Source organism: Microcebus murinus, chromosome 1 (assembly GCF_040939455.1).
Source record: "Microcebus murinus isolate Inina chromosome 1, M.murinus_Inina_mat1.0, whole genome shotgun sequence".
Classification (NCBI taxonomy): Eukaryota; Metazoa; Chordata; class Mammalia; order Primates; family Cheirogaleidae; genus Microcebus; species Microcebus murinus.
In genome coordinates this window covers 101,997,770-102,015,311 of record NC_134104.1, presented here as the reverse complement: position 1 = coordinate 102,015,311, position 17,542 = coordinate 101,997,770, and the positions used below count along the sequence as shown (strand labels likewise).

The 17,542-nt window shown below is 41.4% G+C and overlaps 1 protein-coding gene and 1 pseudogene across 2 annotated transcripts in view; both read right to left on the bottom strand.

The window, feature by feature from the left end:
- VEPH1 (ventricular zone expressed PH domain containing 1) overlaps positions 1-13,073 on the bottom strand; it is a 216,420-nt gene extending 203,347 nt beyond the window's left edge. The window contains exons 1-2 of one of the 2 annotated variants that reach the window (XM_012739772.2): positions 12,961-13,073; positions 4,211-4,505 (exon numbers count right to left, since the gene is read on the bottom strand). In XM_012739772.2, the coding sequence (XP_012595226.1) occupies positions 4,211-4,348 (138 nt within the window). In that variant the 5' untranslated portion in view covers positions 4,349-4,505; positions 12,961-13,073. The other variant, XM_012739770.3, reaches the window with a different exon arrangement.
- A 2,611-nt stretch (positions 13,074-15,684) lies between these two features.
- Positions 15,685-17,175, bottom strand: LOC105857414 (ethanolamine-phosphate phospho-lyase pseudogene; annotated as a pseudogene).
- Between the last annotated feature and the right edge of the window lie 367 nt (positions 17,176-17,542).

Genomic DNA, 17,542 nt, shown 5'->3' with positions numbered 1-17,542 from the left:
AGTAAAACTAAATGAATTGGGACTACATGTACCAACATGGATAAATCTCAAAAATATAATATTAAGTCCAATGACAACTTTTATATAAAGTTTAAAAACATGAAATACAATGCTATGAATAATTTTTGAGCCATGCATATGTAGCAAAATAAATAAATAAATACATAACCCAAAACAAACCAACCATGCATGAATAAACACCACAATCAGGATATTAGTTACCTTGGAAACCATAAGAAAGGAGAATTAAATTAAAGAGAGATATGCAAGTCATTTTCAATTGTATCTAACTTCTTAAATTGGGTAATTCTGCGTGCCTAACGTGTTTCATTGTTTTAAAAAAATTGAAGAGAACTGCAAGGTGAGTGGATTGGTTGGGCATTGGGCAAACATCAATGGATAGGTGGCAGAAGTGGATGAGTGGGTAAGGAGACAATCTCACTTGAAATAGTCTGGGAGGAAAGCCAAGTTAGTACAGGAAATGATGATTAGGTGAAAGTAGTTCAGAAAAGTCTTGAAATGAAAGGACAAAACTGAAAGGCATGTTTGGAAACTTGGAGAGAATTTGGAGTGAGGAGTCACATTTTCAAAGCAAAGCACAAGGAACAAAATATTGTATTGCAGTGTTTTGGAGCAACTGGTGGGAAAAAAGGGCATAGACTGGAGAGTGAAATCAAGTAAGGTTCAATTATATTGTGAGTGATTTTGAGGAAGTATTAGAGGCTTCCTTGCCAAAGTTTTGGATTCCACAAAGGTAAGCTTGATAAGTAATATATTGGACAGAATTATAATGTTTAAGAGGTATGAATATGCTGGAATGAGGGCCTGTATGACAAGACTGTGCAGTGGTTTAAAATGTGTCATCATACACTTAGCCTTTTAAAAATGATCTCATTACAAGTTTTGATCCAACCTGGGGACCTTAGCATGTCACAGAATAAATGTGGATAACTGTGTAATGTCACTATTAAAAAGAAATTTAATCTGACTAGTATCAGTAATTGTTCTAAGCAATTGATCCAAGTACTGGCAATGATAAATGACATTAATAAATTAGGAACATTCCAGAGGAGGGTAACTAGAATGGAGGCAGTGCTTAAGAGCTTCAATGAGGCATTCTCAAACAAGGTGGAAACCAGGTTGCCCTTTGAGGATTAAACTAATAAAGTGCACTTGTATGAGTGGGATTAGCCAGCTACAGGCCTAAACAGAGACACTATGTGTTCATGGGTGATTCTGTAGATGAGTTTGATGTAATTTCAGAGAGGAAGGGCTGGAATGTGATTGTAATGGAAGAGGAAGAAACCTAATCAGTAACGATATTTCTTATCTAGAGAAAGACAGGGTAAATAGACTTGGGGAGAACAGCAGGAAGCACACAAGAACTCTGAACCATGTGTGTTATCATTTTTCATTATGAATCAATAAACAAGCATTCCAGTCTGTATTTCCAAGTCTTGTATTTGGATAGCATGATTTCGATAGCATGTCCTGGCAAAACTGAGTTTTCCACACCTAAGAGTTGAGGGCTACAATGTGAGGTGGTGTAACCTTTCCCTGACATAGGCCCCTTCCTTGTTGTGGAAAAACCCAAGGACACTAAGGGTGTTTAGCTGGTAAGGGAGAAGTCAGAGGTGAAATCTGATGCTTATCTTCAAAGTTCTAAAGTTTTTCTTGTAGGAACAAAGGTTAGACTCTTTTGATTGTTGGGGGCAAAGAACAGAACAAAGAACAAGAACAATGGGTAGAAAGTACAAAAAGTAAGATTTCATCTGGCTAAAAGGAGGAACATACTAACTATTTCAACTTCCAACAATGGAACAGCTAACTCTTTGATTTTTTTTATCATAAGTGACAGAAAAAGTCTGGATAACCCTAGCAATAATAAGAATAATAATTAAAAGATATGAGGTGGCTCACGAATTTGAAGGAAAAGCTGAAGTACCTGATTTTAGAAGGGGCAGTGAGCAAGGCAGCTACCGGAGAGAGGAGCAGGAAAAAAATGACTGTTTCTTTGGTGCACTATCATCATGATAACTCACCCTCTGCTGACTTCTTTCTTAGAATTACTGGGGAAAAAATTCTGACTGTCAAGCTTGGGTCAGGTATCTTACTACTTCCTTCTCCCTCTCCTGGCAGGATAGGGTAAGGAGCCATCAATGGCAGGAAACTTTGATGAAGGTCCCATCAAGGTTTCATGCAATGGAAAGGGGTAATTTACTAAAAGAAATTGAAGAGCTGAAGAAAATATTAGAAAACTAATACATCCTCATCACTGCAAGTGCAGAAGGAGAGGCCACCTATCTTCAGCAATCCGAAGGAAGGGATTTCTGCGCTAGAAAGAAGTTGGAAAAGGCAGTGTAGAAGGCCCTTTCCTGTCCTATGTTTCTGAAGAGGAATTGAGAAGTGTAATTGATTACTGAGATCCATTTGGAAAAACCTAATAAGGAAGAGCGGGCCCAGATCCGAGAGAACGATGGGATGCAGCTAGCAGGAAAGTAAGCTGTAGAGTAGGCATGGCAGTTCAGTGTACTAATCAGAAAAGGAAGATAAGGAGCTGCTGGTATTGGTTGCTCAAACTGAATATATCTAAATTAGAAGTTACCATCTTTCTTCTACTCTATGCCATGGTTATCGGTAGAGAAATGGAAGAAGATCTGATAGAAGTTAGTAGATAAAGAAGACGCACGAACTCCTGGCTTTCCAGCCCTGCTGGCCAAGTGAGAGGCTGATTGGAGGTCGTGGACGGTCAATGCCCCTAATGACAAGGGACCTGCCAGCCTGAATAGTAACCAGTGCCAACACAGAACAGAACTCACCAGTTCTAAACTCTGAAAGAGACACCAGTGAGGCAAAACAACTAACGAAGGAAACAAAAGAAATCACTGGCCACTAGTGACCTCTAGTGGAAATAGGGTTTAGAGAACTTAGATGTTTTTTGATTTTTTTCTGTTAGGAAGATGAAAATCAGTGGCATTTTCAGCCAATTTATTTGCAGAGGAGTATGAAGGAAGGGGCTGCTGGAAACAGCACAAAAACCCTACCGAGAAAGTGGAAATGTACCAGAAAAATTTGTGTTTTGAGTCTAAATTGATTAATGTTCTGGAAAATATGTGGACACGTAACTGCTGTTGAGAACATTACCTGAGAAAAGAAGTGTTTGTGCAGAAAAGAAGAGTGACTTCATTGGTCACTGGGGAATTTGGCATGTGGACAGCAGCCACTAAGAGAGCATGCTAACGGGCTTGAAGAGGAGGTTGCGCTGGTTGCCCGTATGCCTTTTAAGCATCTCTTCTCTGTAACGTGGAAGAGAGCTGTTATCTCTGAAATATACACACATTTGCCAATTCAGTATTTTATGGCTTGGGTCCTGCCAATTTCCTCTTCCCAATGGGTGTCTTGCCAACTGCTGGCAAATGCTGTTGAACTGGGAGGATGTAAGAGGATGCCTGGTGGCCTGGGCCTTTGAAGTGGAGCCAATCTCAGGGATGGTCTAAGTATAACCAAGAAGGTCAACATCAAACCATGCTGAGTACTCCACATCCATGCCCTTTGCGAGGTGCTTTTGTAATCTTGACATTGAGGAGAAGCAAAGGAATAGGAAGATTGATGGAGGTTTTAAATCTGTCTGATCATACTGGGGACTAATAATGGATAACTGGAATTAAATGGGGTGAGGGGGTAGAAAAAAGAGCAAAGGAAAGATAAAAAATAGAGGCAATACAGAAGGAAACAGAATCAGCATTATCAAGCCCTGGGCAACTGTCACTTCTGGCAGCAGAGCGATCTCGTTGTCCTAGTCTAATATTACCTGCATGGCAGGAGGTGTCATCCTGCCTTCTTTCATTATTCAGTCTCCACCACACACCCTGCTCTGTTTACTTGTGCAGCTTGGCAGGTCTGCTTTCCCTGAATTCGTTCCCTCTCCTCTCCATGTCATTTCAAGGATATAAAAATAGTTCCTTGATAATATTTTTGTGAGAATTCCATTCTGGTCTGCAATTTCCAGAGTCCTGGTCTCTGTGAGTGGGCAAAAGGTAGTCTAACTGCCCCCTAAACCAACAGCTTCCCTGGTGTTATTTCTTAGAAGCTAACTAAACCACAGAACAGAGTTAAGAGACACAAGTATTAGTGGTCCTTCCTCTTTTTCCAACATTTGGCTCTAGGATAGGTCATTTCAGGGATCTAGTCTATAAACCAGTTTACTTACTGAAGATGAGCTAATTATTTTAATTTGCTCCAAAGCTTCTGTCAAGCTGTCTTCAATTTCAGAGTCATCTAAGGAGAAGAGGTCTCCAGCTCGTGAAAGATCTTTTTGTCCCAAAACAAGTCTGAACAGTTGATGCATGATGTGGAGGAGTTTGATTAGTTGACTTTCTACAGATTCAGGGCCATGTGTTTCAGTTATCAGAGGTCAGCAGGGCAAAAACACGGAGCAGGAGGTTTACTTTGTATTCCATAAAAGCTCATTTTTCTCCAGACTTTGAGGTCTCCATTGACACCCTCTGCAAGGGAAACAAATGACATAATATAGCCATTGGCAGTATGGCATGAGCTCAGACTATGAACTTGGTGCCCAGCAGAGAAAGAAAGAAAGAAAAAAGATACTTGGGAACATGTTCACAGAGTATCAGACCTTGGCTTGATGATCTTCAAATAAGCTCTTTCCTTATTTTTGTCTCAAATCTCCTGTCAAAAAGTATTAGGTTTCTTCAGAATTAATTTGAACTTTAAAAAGCAGCATGAGCCCCGTACTTATTTTTCTCCTGCTTTCTCCTTTCAATATCCTTTTTTTCCATGCCATAAGAAAACAAGCATGTAAGCAAGAAACATGCCCAACACTTGCCAGATTTTCCCCAAACAGATTCTCATGGAAATCAAACAGAAAGGGAGAATGAAAGGAAAGACTATAGGAAACATCTTTTAGATCCATGGCTTGGAGCTTTTCTAGAACTTTTCTTTCTTTCTAGAATCTGTACATGGAAACCAGTGTTTACCCTCCAGGCTGGATTGCCTTGCTATATTGGCATAGAAGTCCCCCAGCCCAGTCTAAAAGGTGATCCTCATACTTATCCTACTCTTATGTACTTTCTAATGAAGCAGCGATGGAATAGGGATGCTGCCTAGGAATATGGAGTTAGATAAATCTCTACCGAACGTGAACATGAACTTGAATTCTTTTTTTTTTTTTTTTTTTGACACAGAGTCTTGTTCTGTCACCTGGGCTAGAGTGCCATGGCATCAGCCTAGCTCACAGCAACCTCAAAGTCCTGGGTCCAAGTGATTCTCCTGCCTCAACCTCCCAAATAGCTGGGATTACTGGTGCCTGCCACCATACCTGGCTAATTTTTCTATTTTTAGTAGAGATGGGGTCTCGCTTTTGCTCAGGCTGGTTTCGAACTCCTGATCTCAAACCATCCTCCCTCCTTGACCTCCCAGAATGCTAGGATTAAATTGTGAGCCACTGTGCCCGGCATGAACACTGAAATTGAATGTGATAGCATTGCCATGCAGGCTAAGGAAGAGAGCTTTGAGATCAGGAAATCCTCCCTCTATTCCCACAATTGAAATAATAAAGTTCCACTGTACTTCTCATCCGATTCACAGTCCACAGAGAGTAGGGCAATGGCACAACCTAGATATCTGCTTATTCTCATCAGCTCCCTTCTGGGCCTAATAAAATCACAGACCATTTACACTGGTAGAGACCTCTGTCATCATTTAATGGCCAAGGAGGTTTAATCACTTCTCCAAGGTCCCATAGTAGCTGTGGCAGGGCTGGTCTCCTGATTTCAGGCCAGCGGGCTTTCCTCAGAGTTTACAGGGGAGTGAAAATTACCTCATACATTCAGGTTATATACAAATGCAGCCATATGCTCACTTAGAGTCAAGAGTTAGTTATCTTAAGGATGTGATGAGCATTGTAGGGGGAAAGGATTACCTCTATCCCTTTTTAGGGAGAGGCAAAGAAACACACTGTAACCAAAATGTCTAAAAAAAAAATTTTTGTTAATGGGAGGTGAACAGGTGGAAGGGGGGAGAAGGGGAAGGGTACGCACTTTCATGGTGGGTGCAGGGCGCACCACTTGAAGACTGGACATGCTTGAAGCTCTGGCAGAGCAGGGTGGGGAGGGGGCAGGGGCAAGATATGTAACCCTAACAATATTTGTACCCACAGAATTTGGGAAAAAATAAATAAATAAAATTTTTTTAAAAAGAGTTAGTTATTTAATATAAGCAATAGGCAATTCTGCTTAGCATTTCACTCTGAATGTGTTCACCAGAACGCATGTGAAAAGGGGGAGTCTTGTTCCCTTGGGCAGTTTCAGACCTCCCTTCTGAGTTATAGCTGTGCTGAATGCAGTTTTCACATTTAAGGATATATACCCTCCATACAACATGGTCTCTAAACACAAGCCAAATCTTTCACTAGGCATTCAACCATATAGGCTATCTGTAGTCTTCCAAGTGGTGCAATTCATGGGCCATTTTAGGGTTTCAAAGGCAGTATTGCCAATATACAATTTTTGTACTATCTACTACCTTTTGTAATATGATGCCTGATACCCTTATCTATGTGCCAGGCATAGACACTTTGCAAATATTAACTCATTTAATCCTCATAATAACTATTTGAAGATATAACACCCCCATTTAAAGTGAGGAACCTGAGGCAGGTAAATAACTTGCTGAAGCCACACAGCTAGTAAGCTGGAGAGCTAGGATCTGAACCCAGTGTTAAGCTCTGAGTTCAAAACCACTATGACATATTAATTCCATATAAAATGTGAGGCTACTGTTAAGAGTAGAGGTGCTCAGAACGCTATTAACATTTAGGGATGAAGGCATGGGTAGGGTCATGAAGTGAGGAAATGAATTCCTTTTCCCTCCTACACTGACCCTACACCCTTGCCCATCTATGCCCTTGAATTCAGGCCAATCAGAGGGCAGGAGAGTCACAAGGAAATGGAGCTTAGAGGAAAAGGAAGGAAGAGTGGTAAGATTTCAACGGGTAGAAGGGCAAAGTGAGGGTACCACAAAGTAGTTTGCACCCTGGCGTATGTGGAAGGGTGAATTACAATCATCTACAAAAAAAAATTATGGCAGTGTTTTCCTGAATTTTTCTCTTTTTTCTCTTAACACATTCTTCCCCCTGTCTCAGATATTTGCAGTGACAAGATCTCTGCAATGAAATAGTATTCAGGAAAATCAAATGGAAGCGTCTTTGCCTTGACCAGTCAGCTTGCTGGACAATATTTGGCACTTCATGAAGCAGATTCAGCTGCCCTAGACACATCGCCTCAGGTGCTCCAAGGGGAGAAACATGTGCTGGCAGAGAGGAGCACCCCCAGGCTTTCCCGGGGCTCCATTTCACACTCCACGCTTATGTGACACTTGGTATGTAGCCCCACATTCACGCTTCCAACTTCAGCTGTTACTCTTGAGGGCCCATCATGCACAAAACATTTCTCTGGGCCCTTAGTAGGAACACCAAGTTGTTCAACACACAGCCATACAGGAGAACTTTTGCAAATCTAGGAGTGCTATAGGGAGAGATGAGACTTTCACCAAACCTACTCAAACATGCAGACAACCAAGAGAAAAGTACCCTGGGTATTATAAAAAGAAGTTTGGGGAAGTATAAAGGAGAGAGAGGCCACTCCTAGGAGAAAAGGATAAAGAATGGTTTGTGGAGAAAATGGTGCTTAAGCAGCACCTTTCAGAATCGGTAAGATTTTTACAGGTTTTATTTGCTGCCTGCACAGGTGCTGAGTACATACTAAATCAGCAGCTTGTCTGGAGACTGGGATTCAAGTCTCAGCTTGGTCACACAGTGGCTGTGGGACTTTTAGTTCATGCTTTCCCTTCCCTGAGCCTTGGTTGTCTTAATCTGCAAACGGGGCTAATAGACATCTAGTCTATTCCGCTGGGATGCTTTGAATATCAGAGTTGATAATGCATAAAAGAGCTCTTTGAAAATAGTGACACCAACAGCTGATATTTAGTGTTTGCCATGTGTCACACATTTCTCTGAGTGCTTCCCAAGTATTGAGTCACTTAAGTCTTACCATAATTCCATGTGATAAAAAACTGTTGATCAGAGGGGAAAGTAACCACCGGCCCAGAGGCATCAGAGGGCAAGTTGTAGAGTTAGGATTGAAGGTAGTTGGTCTCCCAGGACAACTCAGGGCTCAGGGCTTTGTATAGTCTTTGTATAGTCACATACATGACTGTGCAGGATAATTATTATTGAGCTACCTCCCTCCCACCAGCCCTCATTTAATGAGTGTCTCCCCATGCTGCACATCCGTTCCTAGATAAGGATTGGCAAGACACGTTAATTAGTTTTCAGCAGCTCATATCCATGTTTTGCTCAGGTGTTTTGCTTCTCCTGCTGGTTCTTCCGAAATAGCAGAGAAGGTCAGAGCTAGATCACATTCTATCTCATGTTCTGAGAAATTCCCTACCCATATGAATGTCATAGTCCTGCGGCTCATATACATACATACATAGACACACAAGCATATATGTGCACACACATGCACATATACGCACACACTGAAATACTTGATAGATATTATTACCAAAAAGGAAACAGGACTGGGGAGATTAAGTATCATACCTGAGGTTATACAAACAGCCAAGATTCACATTCAGGTAGGTCAGACTCCAAATCTCATACTTTTGGTAGTATAAAAAAACCTGACTTATAAAACTCTTTCTTACTCCTCACCTTTAATTGTTTCCCTTATAATTTCTTTCCCTAATCTTTAAAGGATTCTAATCCGAGGACCACCTTCTCATTATTTAGTTTTGTTTTTGTTCTTTCTAAAGCAGATATTGGCTGTCAAGTCAACTTTCTGTAAGGAGAAACAGAAACCACAAAGAGAGAAATTACTCCGCACCAAGCATGGCACATTTCAGGGAGGCACAGCTGTCCCCTGCAGACTCAGTTTACCTGCGTACTACTCCTCAAAGGTGCACTGTACTCAGCTGTGTGGTTTGAGACTGGGCAGGAGATTCGGGCAGCGGACTCCGAGGGCAGTGAGAGTGGAATCCACTCAGTCAGTGAACCTGAAGCTGCTCATTGCCGTGCTGGTGCCGGGTGGAAGAATTCAAGGAATGCAGCCTGATGCCACCGGCAGCTCCAGAGCCCGGTCAGGTGATAGGCTGCACCTCACCCAGCACAGTTACCTCTGAGTGCAACACTCTGTTTCCTGGGGTGAAACACAAAGCCTGCTCCAGTAAAGGAGAGTTGTTTTTAACAGAGAAAACAAAACTCCCTGTGTTCGTGAAAATCTATACTTTCCCAGGGAAGAATGGGGGGTGAGGGTGGGGTAAGCCATGCAGGAAACACAGCTTTCACCAGGAACTCCAGCTGGTGAATGGAAGGGCTACAGGGAGCCATCTCACAAAGTCCCAGGGGAAGAGGAGAGAGCTGTTGCTGAATTAACACTTCCTTTACCCACAAGATTTCACACGTGTATTTGAAACACTGTCCAGTAAGTGTCACAGCTCCTACAGAAACTATCCCCTTGCTCTGCCTCTAGATTAATATTTGTTGAAAGTTTAAAGATGCAGGAAGTTGCTAATAAATGGGACAAACTTCACAAACATGCTGGGAAGTTCTTTATTTGCTGGGAAGTTCTCCATAAAAATCTGTGTGGATCAGCAACACTCAACAAATGTTTATCCTGCTTAATCTATTGACACTCTAACGGAGAAAAAGGCTCTTCTTTATTTTTTAAACAGTTGACAGTGCATTTTAAAAAACATGTTTTTAAACTGTATTCTTCTCTACCCCTCATATTTCTGTTCCTGTAGTAGATTTATTGTCATGAGATCATCTTTCTGCTGGCAGAGTGTACAGGTGGCTATCCTCCAGATAAATCCATCTTCATGTTCACTAGTCGTGGACACTGTGGATGTCTCCTGGGGAGTGCTACCCAACACAGGTGTGCGTTCAGGGTGGCCACAATTAAACCAGCTCATTTGCTTAGGAGAATTACCTCATAAATCTTCCTAGACACTTGGTGATCCATCATATTTTTATGCCATCCACATACAGGGGGCTGTTCCCTTGAAGAGTTCCTTTATAAAAATGTAGAATCCAGCCATCCATGAGTAGGTGTATTCTTTCATTAGTAGTTTTCTGATTTACAAGATACTAATGAAGTCTCCTCTTTTAATGAAATACACTATATTTCTTTAGCCTTCCCTCATTATACTCTAGTCATTATTACTGGTCTTCATCCCTATATTTTATCCAGTTTTCTTACACTTTTAAAAAAGTGTATCGTCCTGGATTGGACACTCTATGGGACACCAGTACGAGGAGCAGAGTAGTAAGAGTGTGGGAACCTGTACACAACTGGGTTACAATCTCAGCTCTGCCTGCAGTGTAAACTTGGGCAGATTAATTAGCTTCCCTGATCCTCATTTGCACTTGAAGATTATGATATGGGTTGTTGGGAGATTTACTGAGATTATGAAAGTATTTAATACCAAGACTGGTGTATAAAACAAGTAACAGCAATCATACCCTTAACACTATTATTATTATTATTATTATAGGTCATTCCCCTGTTGACATAGCCTCATGTCATACCTTTTAAAAGCTAATACACTACTGTACTGGTAATTAAATTGAGTTCACTGCGTTAAAGATGCTTAGGTCTTTTCCCTTTGTGTCATATTTATATGACACAAAGTTTGTTCTTTTCCTCAGTCTTAAACCTGGGTAGATCATTTTTCATCTGTAAACTTCACTATCTTGAATGTGGCCCTGTTGATTTTTTGGCAACTTTATCTTGTTCCCTGGAGAGATAGCCTTACTGTGATCCTACCCCACCAAGGCTGAATAATAACAGTGAATTTTTTCTTACAGAGCAGAAATGGACTAGAATACAATGTATCTCAGACTTTTTGTGACTGGGTAATCCAAATACCAGAGTTTTCCAAGTAAGTGTAGTACTAGCTCCCATGTTTATTTGTGAGAAGGGAGTGCCCCACCAGGGCACCAGCCACTTTATGACTTTTCAAGGTGACCCAATGTACTCTAATAAAATATTAATGGCTTACTCTATTACACATTTGTAGATTCTGCTAAATGAAAATATATATGAACCAGAGGACTTAATTTCCCCACTACTGGGATATGACTCGTAAAAAGTTGAAGTTCTTAGGGAGAAGGATTTCAATCATCAAAATAAAGAAGCCAATTTATGCTAAAGAATTCAGCCTCTAGCTTCCAACTCAGGTCAGGATATGCCCTGGTTTCCCCACTTCAGATAATTCTAGAATAGCAATATTTGATTTACCTGCATCAAAACATTTTCATTTTATTCACGTGAATAAAAATGCCCAAGGACTAACTTAGACTCATTTGGGTTCTAGAAACTTTAAAAAAAAGTTCTCAGATAGATTTTCCCTTGAAAGAAAGGATTAAAGATTCTTTTGAGGGAGCATCTTTTTCACACAGTGTGAAAGGACTACAGGCGTTCCCATGGGAATTGGCCGCATACATTTCAGCCCTTCCCACAAGATGTCTATTGTTCCCTGGATGTCTCTCAGTTTCCTCTGCTGTGGTGTGTTGCTACACTTCACTTCTACTGAAAGCCTCTCTGGCTGGGTTATTCCAAATGATGCTAAAGGGCTCAGCCCTCAGACTTTTTGCTAGAACTCATACAGTCTAAGTTATAGCAAGCTTATTACCATAAGCACATACAAAAAAATAGGTTTGGTGGCATATTTAGACAAGAGCTCGAAACATCTAATTAATTTTGAATATATATTTCAACTTATCAAAACATAAAAAGAAACATTTTCCTTCAAGGAGAATGAGATAGCTATTTCCAAGTCTTAACAAACTTTAAAACTAAGAGTTTTGTGACTTGTCATAATAGTTTCATTGTGTATCCATTTTCTCCTGTAAATTGTGATTTTGCAGGTCATGTTTACCCTGGAATAATATAAATCTTGCTAAAAAATAATCCTAATTCAAATTCTGTGGGTTTTTCTACAAAACATACTCAAACTCTAAGGAAAAGTCAAGGTTAAAAATATTTTCATTTACATTTAAATTTCATGTAATAAACAGCTATAGACCAATTAAAATAATCTCCTGAGTATTTTTCTATTTTTTAAATTGAAAAAATATATAAATGTCATTGAATCCAATGGTTGATTACTACAGCAATTTAAATGTGTGTCTGAAAAGAATAAAAAGTGGTTGTATTCAATTACGATTTGTCAGAGATCTGAAATATCAAAGGAAAAAAACAACAGTAACAACAAACAATAATGGTTACTCTGTCCAACCCACTGACTGCAATGATGCTACAGTATTTAATTTTCTTCAGAAATCATAGACAGGGCCAGCTTCTTTGCTGGTTGCAAAATATTTCTTGAGATAAACAAAAGTATGAAATAGAAATGAGACCAGACTATTACAGAGTAAAACAAAAATGCACATAATATGAATCTAGAAGCACAGCTTTCTGCTCCTGAGGCCTAGAGACATGTTTTAATAACCCACAGAGAAGTGGCATTTTTGCCCTAATAACTGAAATGCAGGCAGGCATGGCTAGACCCACAGCTCCCAAATGCACTTTATCTGCATAAGCAGCCAGCCCCTGGAACTTTCTCAGCTCTACTCCTCTAGCCCCGTTCCTTGCCTCACTGCGGCTTTTGACATTTACTTTAATTAGCTTTTGTTTTTGCTGAACAAAAGGACTGGAAAGGAGACAGCCATACCTCTTAGCACAGGAAACTCTGGCCGTCATAGGAAATAGAAGGCAAAAAGCTTGATCTTTAGAGCACTTCGGCAGGGACCCATGACCATGCTCAGAGGCAGCCCTGCAGCCCCTGCCCGTCCTGTGGGCTGTAGCCGCGCCTCTGCCTCTCCGTGCGCCGCTTGTCAAGCCAGCGGTGCACTTCATTCCCTCCCCGTGGACTCACCGTGAGGAATCGAGCAAATGAGTAACTTCTCCTCCCTCTCTCAAACTTCTGCTCAGACCTAACAATTGGCACAAAGCTTCACTTATTTCTACAGTAGATTTACAGATTTCTCTGAGCACATCCGTAGTCGGAAAGAATTAGATTTGCCTAACAACTAGTAATTTAGGTTCTGTTAATGAATAACTCACTTTAAGGAATCAAGGAAGTTTTAGGTTAATATCAGATATGAAGCTTTTTAGCAGGCATCAGGAAAAAAAGCTTGGGGAGAGATGGAGGGAAGGAATTAGTTGAATGAGATGGTATTTAAGCCAAATATGAAAGAAGAAAAATACCACAAGAGAAGCGAAATGGCTAGTCTGAAGGAGCAAAAGTCTAACTAAGTCATTGGTATTGCTAATGAAACAATGAGCAAATAAATGAAGCTTCCCTAGCAGCACTAGGGACTTTTCCAAGCCAGCATGATTCCTTCTTGAAACCACTCAAATTGCTAACTCGCTTCCTTTTATCATCCAAATATAGAACTCCTCCTCTGATTCATTGGGGGTCTCTCACAAGCAGCCCCACATCTCCTCACATCTCTCTTCTTTAAGGAGCACGCACTTCAAACCCTCTAATGTATAAATTAATAGGTGAAGCCCAGTGGATTATTATATCTGGAGGCCCTTCTCTCCCTTTAAGTGTATGGCACAGGCTTTTTTCCCTTATTGATCTGAGGTTTTGCCGACATGTAAAGTGATAGAACATTTCTGAGCCTCCGCCAGCCAGAGCTTTTGGTCAAACTGTGTGAGTGCAGTGGGGGGTTGGCACAGTGGGGAAGAGTCAGGTGTGAGGTAGACAGCTGGAAATATCAATATTTCTATGTCACCGGCAACCATGCTGGCATGCAAATAAATTGCTGGTTCAATTAAAAGCCACACTCATGGGGTGAGGATTACTTTCTCCTGTTTTTATCACCCAACATCCACTTCTCCTACTTCTAGTCAGAACTGTACCCAAATTTCCTTTGGGAAACCGTGTCCTCTGGGTAGAGTTGATGCCCATATATGAGCCCAATCGGTCTTAGTCAAACCCCTGATCAAAGTGACTAATATAGGGGAGGTGACCCCCTCCAGACCAATGCGAGGATGAAGATGAATGTTCAGCTTTGACAGGAAAAGTCTCTGCTGCTGGACTTGATGACAAGAAGGCGTTATATAAGGTCTGGTTGTTATCACTATCTTGCCACTAAGAAACCTGGTGACTTCATTTGGTCCCCTTAAACCAGTTGTCCCTAAAGCTAGCAAGATCTAACCTGCTAATTTATTCAGCTGATAAATTCCCTAATAGCTTAGTGATTTTAGGTTCAGTTTTCTGTCATTTACCATCAAAAACTTCCCACCTGACAGAATCAGCATAACCTAGGCTAGTAGTAGGACTCTCCTGGGTGCAGCTCCTTGAAGAATAAGTGGACTAAGCGATGCAAGAGGAACTGCCTCTGGTAAATGGGCCCCTCCAATAACAGCACAGGTTCCACTAACAACTAGTAGAAGCAGGAAAGGCCTGGAAAGGAATGCAGCCATTCAGTGAACCTGAAAATGGCACTTTCTGAATTCATTGTTCCTCACCAGTTACATATAGACTTGCCCAATATTTCCACTTTAACCTCCTAGACTTGCCTGGCAGTGGCTAGCCACATACTGCATGACTTCAATAAACCTGGTCATGGAATCCATTCATTTGTACATAATTTTGAACTTTTTCTTGGGTAATTAGTTTTATAGCACATTGTTTTACCTGTATTCCCCCCCCCCCCGTTCCTGCATGATTCCCACAAGTCCCTCCCCTACCTTGAGAAACTTGAAAATAAAACAGTATTATCCCTAACTGCAAAATCAGAGATGTAAGACATTTTCTTTACAGAAAATAGGTAAATTCTAAGGCAACTTTATGTTTTTTTCTTTTTTCAGAGAAGAAACTGTCCAACTAAAGCAACTTTAAATGAGTAAATTACATATGAGCACTGAGAATTCCCAAATGATCTCACTTTCTACCAGTAGCTTTTCCTACCTGAAATCACTGAAGCTCCTTCAGACACACCATTGCTGCAGTCAGCGCTCCACCTTCGGAAGAGTCTGCTACAGGCACAGAGACTGAGACGTACCCAGGAACTCCCTCTCAGCTTAGCAAAACAGCATGTGGCTGGAACTGTGAGAGTTATTTCTTCTTCTTTTTTTTTTTTTCTAATAAATTTTTTTACATCCTCTTTTATTTTATTATAGTCAATAAATATACTTTTTACATATGAAATCATCATAGAATTCATATTTCAAAGCGCTAAATCTCCAAAGTTAAGGAACCTATTACTATATTTAGCTCTCTAATACCCATTTTCCTTTTTTTTCCTTCATGCTGCAGTAGTGCACTATGCTCTTGAATTTCAAACACCAGAACATGGGAAGCAAAACTACTTAGTTTTGAATTTGCAAGTTTACATTTAGTAGAATAATTAAGTACCTTCAGAAATCTCAAGTAAGAAATTAATAGGCCAGAGGCCGAACTAATATTCTTGATATGGTTTGATTATCACTTGGTTTATTCTTATTATTAATTTACCTTTTTGTTTACAAATCTAAGCTGGGTGACAATTCTAGCTTTAGAAGGTACGATATAGCTAACAGAGGAGACACATCTGCTCACTCTCCGGAACTCTTCTGCACGTGTATCTTGTTTTAAGCTGCTAATCATTCACGTCTTGAGCCTCTTACTGAGCAGGGCGTGCTTATCTGTGGACGCACTGTTTCTCTTTCTGCTGGGACTTTCTCTGGAGTCGGTGGTGCCGCCGCTGAGCAGTTCCAGGTGTACTTCCTTTGGCACCTCTGTTTTGCATGGAGGAGTCTCAGAAATCACACTTGCGTTTGGGCTCCCAGGGCTGCTTCTAAAACTGTTAGGACCCCATCAAGCTGGTCCACCAGGAACTCTGCATCTTCTTCAGCGAAGCACATAGGTGGTTTTACTTTCAGCACATTTTTATGGGGTCCGATGGCACTGAGCAGCACATGTTTTTCTTTCATCTTGTAGATGATGAGCTTTGGCTGTGGCAGGGGTCCTTTGCTGAGGGTCCTTCACTAAGTCAATTCCGACAAAAAGGCCAACCCCCCCTAACATCTCCTATCAAAGGGTGTTTAGCCCTCTGCTTATTCAGTAACTCAGTAAGATAATTCCCTACTTTCACGGCGTTTCCTTGAAGGTCTTCATTTTCAATTATATCCAGGACAGACAAACCAATAGCACAAGATACCGGATTTCCTCCAAACGTATTGAAATACTCCATCCCAGAGCTGCTGAACGCTTCTGGAATTTCTTTGGTTGTGACCACACATGCCATGGGGTGGCCGTTGCCCATTGGTTTCTTCATAGTGACAATGTCCGGAACAAAGTCTTCGCCATGCATTTGGAAGCTCCAGAAATGTTTCCCAACCCGGCCAAAGCCTACCTGAACTTCATCAGCTATAGACATACCCCCTGTTCCTGCACATATTCTGCCAGTTTCTGGAAGTAGCCTGCTGGAGGAATTATTTGCCCGCCACAACTCTGCATGGATTCAGCAATAAAGGCAGCAATCCTCCTTCCACTGTTATGAATTTCTTCAATAATGTTCTTTACTTCTGCATATGCAGCAGCTGGGGCTGCGTGGTCTTCTCTGTATTTTCCACTGTAAGTATCTGGAACTGGTGCCACATGTACAAATTCTTTCTTGACATCTTTGCCCCTCCGAAACTTGTATGGACTGATCTCGATTAAGGATGATAGATGGCCATGGTAAGCATGCTCAAGAGTGATCACATCTTGGTGGCCTCTGAACTGCCAGGCCAGGCGTAAGGCTAAGTCATTGGCTTCAGATCCTGAATTTGTAAAACAGCAAACAGAGAGTTTCTCCGGCAGGGTTGCTGAAAGGCGCTTGGGATACTAAACAATGTTGTTGTGGAGGAATCGGGAATTCATATTGAGCAGCTCCATCTGCTTCAGTGCAGCTTTGAACACTTCTGGGTGACAGTGTCCCACGTGGGCAACATTGTTGATGCAATCCAAATACCGTTCACCCTTCTTATCAAACATGTACTGCCTCTGGGCTCGCACTATTTTCATGGGATCCGCAGCAAAGAAAACTTTGCATGAGGGCCCGACGTGCCTGCCCCGCAGCGCCAGGGTGTCACCCTTGCTGTACAGCTCGCACATGGCATGGGGCCCCTCGGGTCGACGCCCCGCTCGCAGGCGGGTTGCCTGCGGCCACCGCCATCCTCCAGGGCCCGCGTGGGGCTCCCCGGCCCTGGGCGTCTGAAGTCACCAGCGGCGAGAGTTAAGTTTCTTAAAGAACAAAACGTATGGCTAAGGTTTATTCATTGTGTTTCATTATAATAAAGAATATTTTGATGAGAAGTGTGGCACTAAAAATAATATCTTTTACTCCCAAATTAGAGAGGACTCATAATCGTCTCAAACTAGCTCCTTCAATTGTGTTTATCTTGGTGATCCACCAAGAACCCAAACAAGAAAGCTGAGCGTAGACCTAAGTTCTTCCCATTTCTTTTCTCACGCACATCCA